The sequence below is a fragment of the Mesitornis unicolor genome, unplaced genomic scaffold (genome assembly GCF_000695765.1).
Source record: "Mesitornis unicolor isolate BGI_N332 unplaced genomic scaffold, ASM69576v1 scaffold52665, whole genome shotgun sequence".
NCBI lineage: Eukaryota > Metazoa > Chordata > Aves > Mesitornithiformes > Mesitornithidae > Mesitornis > Mesitornis unicolor.
This window is the reverse complement of record NW_010184487.1, coordinates 22,467-31,198: the sequence shown is the minus strand read 5'-3', so window position 1 is coordinate 31,198 and position 8,732 is coordinate 22,467. Positions and strand designations below refer to the sequence as shown.

The following is an 8,732-nucleotide window of genomic DNA, read 5'->3' as shown; positions in this document are numbered from 1 at the left end:
GAAAGAGTTCAAAAAAGTTATTTTCTATTTCAATAAAGTCCTTACATATTGAATAGGCTTGAGGGATTTGATTGTAGCAGTCGGGCAGCCACAGGAACTGAGGTCAATGTAGAGGCCTTCTTCCAGCACACAGTGATTGTCAGTGATTTCCCCTTGGTAATACAGGAGCCAACTGCAAGAATAATATAATAAAAAAGATTAGCTTCTCTAGCTGCTTATTAACAGTAAGATTTTTTCAAGATTTAATATTTGCTAAGGAAATAAGTAATAAAGAATCCGTTTGTTCTTGTTAAGCTTAGAAGTACGGTGACTTGTGACAAAGCAGCAAAATCAAATCATGTGGTACAGAAATCTCAGTTCCAGAGTCCAACGAGTGAGTGGAATGCAGACACTTCTACGGTACCAAGTTCTCAAAATCTGGAATAAATTCTTATTGGAGTTAAAAAGAAAAAAGAATCACAGTAACTGTGCAAACTTCCCAGAGGGAAAGCAAAATGCCTACCACCCAAACCAATGACAGAACGACAGCTACTGAGATGCATTGCAAGACAAAGGGTCTAAGATATGATGGAATATGATGGGCACGTGTTATGCACTTCCAGCTGTCTGAAATTTCGTAGCATTTTAAAAAAAAATCTTATTACTTAATATGGTGGCATGTAAAACAACAGACTTACCATCCCCGAAGAACCTTAAAAGAACATGGTATGAATGATGTAAAATCAGAAACTTCTGCTGTGAAATCTATGCATGCTCCTTGGAAATGTGTATTACTGAAAGCTTTGAGCTACAAGAACAAAACAAAACAAAAGCAATGACTGGAAGGAAAACAAACACATTATCATTAACGTAAACAGAGACAGCTGAGGTCTTAGAGAAGTATCCATTCAATTCACAAAGATACAATAAACAGAATGAATTCTCATTTGAAGAATCTTTTACATTTCTACAGCTGCTTCCCAGTGATGCTAAGGCAGGGGTATCAAGCATAAGTTCAACTGCAGCAGCAGAGGGCTCAGACAAAAACAGAAGGCTAGGACTGAAGGATGTTATCTTCCATCTAAAGAACCCCTGAACCACAGCTAACTCTGGCTACAGCTCAGAAAACCACCGTTTTAAACAGGATGGGGAAGTGTTGGTCAAAACATACAGGGCTACTGTTGACAAAGTGCCCTGAAATCTTCTGTGACCACAGTGATTGCAGGTAGCTTCTCATTTAAGAACTAGCAAGAGAATTTCTGGAGGAACTGGGTACAGCCTGGTAGATGCACCACAAACATCTGACGCTCAACTAAGCCGTTTTACATGTCATGGTGAAGGTGAAGCCACATTGAATCATAACCCCACCAGTACGGTACAATCAATTCACCTTGAAAAAGGCAAAAAGGTTGAAAGTTCTACAATAAAAGGAAAAAAAAATAAAAAAAGAAAAAAGTAGTATGATACAGCTTATGACCTAGAGCAAAGTTGCCAGAATTCAGAATTCTGTACCCTTGGACCTCTGCTGCATAACTGAGATGAATTTCACTTTAAAGCCTAAAAGAGAGGCTGGAAAAGAATGAAAAATTTAACTGTATCAAGAGAACAGCTCATATTCTGTAATGGAAGAAAAACATGATGGCTGTTGCAAGAGCTATTTCCCCCTTTATGCCCCAAACTGGCCTAGCTTCCTGCCAAAGAAAAGAAATTAAATGCTTTTGCCAGTACAGAGAAAGAAGGCCAAACACAAGTATCAGCAAATGATTTTATGGAAAAGCTCAGTCTTGTGTTTTTAAAATAAATGAGTATGTTTCCTGTTAGAAAGAACAAGAAAGGCTTAACCTGGCCTTGCATGCTGTAACTGCAAATTGAAGAACACAAATATACTACAATATAATGTATAAAGTGTAATTGATTTTTCTGTAAATATAATTGCACTGCCATGTCACAAAGCATCTATTTAAGCTGTAATTACATAGTATTTTCTACCCACTTATCTCAAAGCCCTGTATAAAGGAAAAAATATATATACACGCTGTCTTTCTTTCATAGGCCAGATGCTATGAAAGGCTTTTAAAAAAAGATCTGGAACTCTCTGCAATTAGTCTCAAACTGCAGCTATCTCCACTTTGTCAGGGTTTGACATACTATACGAGGTTTTGCTTCCTAAAAAGTCAACAGACAGCATGTTAAAATACAAATACAAGTTATCACAGCAATTATCTCTGCTTCCTAAATCATCTGTGCGAGTCAGCTGCTATTGAAAGAGGCTTTGTTCTTGCTGGGCAAAACCAAGATTTATTTTTAATAAATAAAATGAATGGCTTTTTAGAGTTGGTGATTTCAGGCACTCTTACATTATATGTACCTTGTTTATTAGGGAGTCTGGCAGGACGAAAAGGTCAGGCGAGTTACTAAGAGATTTAAGAAAAAAATAGTTGCTTTTTAATTTCTGATGAGCAACTAAAAACAGGAGTGGAAAAAAGAGACTCCTGTAGACAGTGAAAACAGCTCCCTTAGCTCAGACGTGTTCGTTAAAGGTGGGAGAATGTATAACCATTCAAAATAACTGCTATATGGCTTATATAAGAGTCAAACATTAGGATGCTGAAGGATTTGCCAGCTCATATGCACCATGCTTTTAATTTCCAAACTAAGAGACTGCTGCACACATGGAAACTTTTATTTTACTTTGAATGGGAAGTTTTTCATATTTATCCCAAAGACCATCTTTACTTGTCCTAAGTGATTAAACGTTTTCCCATAAAAAAATTATTCAAAGTATTTCCCCTGCTAAAATAACTGCAGCAATACGAATGACATTCTTCCTTCCCTAGCTTTAGGCCAGAATCTCATGAACACTAGGATTGTGATAAGTCAGGAGAGCATTTTTTAAAAACGGCATTAAGACTGCTATTAGGGAACACAAAAGGCAAAACACAACTTAGCACATGTCAGTATTTAAAGGTGAATGTGTACATATACACACAATGATTTTTTCACATATCACTGGAAATAAAAAGACTGTAAAGCACAATTTATTGAAACTTCAAGGTCTGAATTGATCTTAAAGGTTTGCAGAACTGGATTAAATCACTCAAAGAGTATTTTTTTGTTTTAGGAGACCCTGAAAAAACCAGAAGAGTTGAAGATGGAAAGAAAATTATCTTCAACTGTTTGGATCCCACTGGTATCCTCCGAGTCGGTTATTTTATCTGGTATCATTTACCAAGGCCTTACTGTGAATGCACTTGCAAGTTTGGCCACAAACTACCATGTGAATAGGTCTGGCAGGAAATCAGTGTTTAAGAATAAAATAATACACCAATTATGTCTTCAGACAGGAAACATTTCCTGTAGTCCTGGGTTAATCATAAAACTGTAGAACTAGACCACTTGGAGAAAAAGAAAGGTGTGGTCAACCTGCAATGTTGACCTACCACACAATGTATGCATTTCCCATGTGCTTATGACTATTGTACCCATCTGAGCAAGCAAGCAAAATTGTGTCCAGATGATGAAATAGTTAAGGTTTCTCAAACAGAATCATTGAGCTCTACAGTCTCTTTTGTCTGAAAAAATGTCATGTCTTCCAAATTTGCTTAATGAAGAGCATGTCATAGAGAGAGCAATACAACCACTTAGATCATCACCCATGCTAGCAGCACAATCCAGAAAAAAAAAAAAAAAAGAATTCAAGCAACTAATGTAGGAAGGGAGGAGAACCCTCTTGGGACAGAATGTTGTGGAAGACACAGACTATCCTTCCACAAATACTTAGAGGAAGTTTTTGAAGATATCACAAAGGTACATTAATGGAACACAACCGTGTAAGATAACGACCAAAAGTGCGAAACCCTAAACTAACTTGTTCTTGATACTAAAAGTGAATTATAGGGATTGCTTTCCAACTTGTCACCAAGTCAGACATGACTTTCAGGGAAATAGTTAGAATGTATCACAGAAGAGATTTATCACAGACCTGTTATAATCAGGATGTGTTCAGTTAAGGTCATACGTTACTGTGAGGAAAAGGGAAGCACAGAGCTACTAGCTTCCTCTACCAATGCTCTGCTGTATGGAGATGATAATACTGAGATATCATCTGAAGTAACAAAGCAAGACATTCAGCATTACCTGTATTTAATTATCAAATGTAGTTTAGTACTAGAGACTGTTATACAAGGTCAACATACCAGATGTGGAGGTTCATTGTTTCCAAGCGGTTCCTGCAATAACAAATACATATACATGCATATAAATAAAGTTATTTACAATTAATTCCCTAGAATACATGTCAAGTTCCTGAAATTTGTTAATTATGAACTCAAGAGCAGAGAAAAACACATTTCCCATGCTCTTGGCACAATTATCTTCCCCAGCCTCTGCCATCAGCTGCCTGTAAGCTCACAAATACCTGCCTGACTGCTCAGTCCCTTTCTGCACAGAGAACCTGCATCAGTATTAATTAGTTCATATAATGTGGATTAGAGCCATGTAAATGTCTGTATTTATTTTTGAGTCAATTTCTTCAAAAAAGAACAGAATTAAAAGCAACAGAAGTCTAGGACACCTCTTTCAACACAGGCTCTTAAAAAATAAGGTTAAATGTTCTTTTCCTGTTTTCAGTGCAGTAGCATAATTTATTATATACTAATTACTGAGGATTGTCTTTGTTTTGCGTTAGGGTTTTGATAATTCTGGAACTAATATATTTGGGCAAGTTGCACTACCTTGGATTTAATAATGGGTTAAGAATATTTCCTGTCTTGATTCACTATATGCATTACAAATATTTTAGCAGAAAATAGGGGGGGTGGTAATCAGACCTCTATAATACAGCAACAATATGGGGCAGATAAATTCTCAAGTATTTTTGTATCCATTATCAATGGGGCATTATACATTACTATGTTTCAAGGCAAATTCATCTTTCTAGGCTAGGTTATTCTTTCCACGAATGCACCCTGCCAAAGGGAAGTTCTTCTTATGAAGTTTCCCAGACAACCTTCTCAACAGACAGAAAGATCCTAAGAGCCCATTTCAGTCTCCATCCTGAACAAACTCATTATATGCCATCCACACAGGTTTTTAACTTGTTTCCAAGTAAACAGACAAACTGATTAAACAGCACAGCCTACATGATAACATTATTGTACGTTCTGATTTCTATGTTCTCATTTCTTTTAAGTTTTCCCCTTAACAAGTTCTGGTAACTCACCAACTTAATAGGTCGAATTGACTTGATGATTTTACTAGATCCTCCCCAGTCAAAGAAACATTTGTATTTTCCTTTCTCCAATACATACTGGTCTCCACAGAAATACTTCTGCTTATATGCAACCCACCTGGAAAAATGACACAAAAATTAAACTGAAAACATCATAGGATGAGATAAAACAAAAACTTGCAATGGTTGGCAGTTCCCCACCCTGCTTTCCCTGTTGTGATTTAAGAAGAATGGAATTTCCAACAACATGAGACCGAGGGTGCCCCTAGCCCTGCACACATGCTCTTTGGCAGTGGCAGAAGTAGATGGAGGCTAGTTAGAGACATTGCTAACCTGACCACTTTCGGTAGGGCATTCCTCTCTTAGTCACCCAGTACCCAGGACTGTTACATTAGGGATATCAGAAGGCATCTCCTCTCCTAGCCCGTTTTAAGCACCCATTAATCAATCAGTTTGTCATTAATTTGTCTAATGTTTTTATAAACGTCCTGGCGCTATCTGCTACCACATCCTACTTTAGCTGCATTAAGCCTGTCTACCACCTTCAAGATTTTGCAGATCTCATTTGTATCTATCCACAGCCATCTCTTCTCCAAATTGAGTCCCAGCTTTTCATCCTTAAGAGTCACTGATATTCAGTTTATGTGAGGAGTTCAAATTCCCCACTATTGCTACCTGTCCTAAGTTTGAAGCTTTTTCAGTCTCACTTAACAGTTGCTGATGTCTATCACGATCGCCATTAGGGTAGGCATGAAAATGTTAATACCGCACTTTTAAAATTGCTATTAGAAGTGTGGGATCATGTGTGTGGAAATTCCATAATGCTTTTTTCCCATAACTTATTTTACATTTTAGCACTTGATATCATTTTTCATGCACAGTACCACTCCCATGCCTATAACAGCCTATCCTATCAATCCTACAGAGGTGGTAGCTCCTCTGCTTAACCTTCCTGCAGATCTCTGCAGTCTCTGCTATATCAGAGCTGTCATTTCATGCCAAGCATTCCAGTTCTCCCATAGTACTTTTCAGGCCTCTAGCACTTGGAAGTCTTGCCCTTGCTCCATTAGTTAATGCTGCATATCTCCAACAAGAGACATTGCAGGCAGCCTAATTTACCTTCCTTATTTATTGCAATTGTGCTGCTTATTTTCCTTCCGAACTTCACATCTGCTCACTGCAAGTTAGCGAAGTCCACCCTGTAGGCTGTATCAGCTTCAACCAGGTACTCTTCCACACCTGTCAGTTTAATCCCTTGCTTTTAGTTTAGACAGTTCTCTAAAAAATATTTTAATTTTCATTGCCAGCAGCCTGATGTTATTACAAAATAAGGCACAGCCCATCCTTTCTGTACAGGCTTCACCTGTCCCAAAAGGTATCTTAACATACCTAAAATCCCTCTTCTGTATTACTGCCAAAGCTCCCGTATAATGAAACTATAGACTGTGTGACCTCTGGAGGGACAACACAAGCTTTCTCTAGTAACAGGAATGCCTACAGATTCAGAGAAAACTAAGATTTTTTTTTTTTCTTCCATTTACCAAGGAAACTGAAAGGAACATTGTTCTCCCTCAAATGCTGACCACCTGTACCATGTGAAATATATTCTGTCAAAAGATGTACCCAACCTCAACTGTGCACTAAAATACTTAATACTTCCATCCATGTATTTCTGTAGACTTACACTCCACTTCTCACAAGAATTGATTTCGTCTCTGGGCCAAATCCAGCCAGCTCCAAGTCAGGGATTTCTTCATTGACGATGTCTAATGCTTTCCCATCTTCATCATCAGACTGAAAAAGTGTCACTGATGACTCTATGAAATCCTAAGAGGCAGCACAGGAGTTAGAAGACAGGCTGTCACAGCTCAGTGACACTTCACAACATAAAACATTTTGGAAAAGAGTTGTAGCCTGTAATATAGCATTTTATAAAGCAGCGAAGGGGCTTTGGTCCCTTGTGTGGATCTTTACGAGACATTTTGGCATTGAAGTGCCTAGCTGGAAGCCTGACAGTCTGATATGGCCTTCAGTGCTTTCACTAAAGACAGGAAGAACCTGCTGCCCCTCTACAAGGATGACAGAGTGCAAAGATGCCTGTGTGGGAAAGAGAAGGGTCAGTGATTTAGCACTGATCTTCTGACAGCTTCACAAATTACTACTCCAAGCATTACCATGCCTATAGTCTTTTAATTAAAGTCCTCCTTCCCCATCCCTTCCCTGCGACATAGCAACAATCACAGAGAGGAAAAGACTGGTCAAGATCTCCTTTCCAGCAGAAGGGGTTTGTCGTTTTTGGAAACATCCACTGTATGACTAATCACCACAGCTATAAAATAAATCCAGCATGACACTGTCACGTTCTCTCTTATATAGCTGTATTACATTGCTTTACACTTTCAGGTAGCACGGTTGCTTGACAAGATCACTTGCGCTTGCAATTATTTGAATTTGGGTTTCAAATATCCAACTTTTTAATCACTTAGCAATTTAAGCACACAGTTCAGTCACTGCTTGGGAAAACAGAAAACAATCATCCATTCACTTTCTTCCTTTAACTTTCAACAAAAAGCATCAACTCAATTGAATTTCAGTATTTCTGAAACATTCACCAATGTTATATTAAGTTCAAAACAAAAAGTCTTGCAGACAAGAGAAAAGGCTATCAAGCAAGTACAGGAGCCAATGTAGATTCCCAAACATGAGGACATCACCACAGGGATTACTGCACTAAATACTTGCTGCTGTAGCACTTAGAAGCTACCAACCAGAGAGCAGTATGCTGAAGGCTACACTGAGAAAACAAAGACTTTCGACTATCAAAAAACACTTAAAAATTAAGGTCAGGCCAAGCACGTGGCCAGATTCATTTGTTCAGGTGAACCTGACCAAACAGGCTCTTTAGAGGACACCATGCCTTTGTATGGGATTCAATCATAACGAAGAATGAAAACCAATTTTAGAACCAACGTTTGATGTGGCTCAACCTCTCTGCATTGTTTACAGGACACTAAAAAGTGATGGAACAAATTCTGTAGTAAAACTGGTTTTCCTACTACATTAACCATCTCCTTTCATTTATTTAAAAAGTTGCAACTCCTTCAGGTATACACCAGAAATTAAAGTTACAGGTCTGGTAAAATCAACATGAACAACTGCAGCTTCAGACTACTTTGTAGGAAAAAAACCCAAAAAGCTAGCGTAATTTTAGTGCAAATGAAAAACAGCTACCCTTAACAGTCCTAAAGCAGCCTCTTGGTAAGAGATCCTGAAATTCTATTTAGATCAAATCTGCATATTATTTCTTTTGACTAAATTTAAAAAACTGAAATACACTCACAATTGTTTCAAAACATGTTTCAAATTCAGATACCATTTTTTCCTCCCTAAATTTTCATTACAGCTTCTCTTACAATAAGCAACAGGAGGAATACTTAAAAATAGACTTTCAGACTAAGGCAATTCATTTTAGACTTGAAAGCATTGCTCCAAAGGCAATATTCTTCACTCCACCGAAAGAGAC

General features: G+C 37.9%; 1 protein-coding gene across 1 annotated transcript in view; it reads right to left on the bottom strand.

Moving 5' to 3' along the window:
- Window positions 1-8,732, bottom strand: part of CRYBG3 (beta-gamma crystallin domain containing 3) — a gene marked incomplete at its 5' end in the record, with an annotated part of 48,318 nt that overhangs the window by 17,252 nt on the left and 22,334 nt on the right. The window contains 5 exons of the mRNA XM_010184471.1: window positions 46-172; window positions 678-787; window positions 4,176-4,208; window positions 5,201-5,327; window positions 6,894-7,036. Coding sequence (XP_010182773.1) covers window positions 46-172; window positions 678-787; window positions 4,176-4,208; window positions 5,201-5,327; window positions 6,894-7,036 — 540 coding nt within the window. The remainder of the gene's footprint in view (window positions 1-45; window positions 173-677; window positions 788-4,175; window positions 4,209-5,200; window positions 5,328-6,893; window positions 7,037-8,732) is intronic.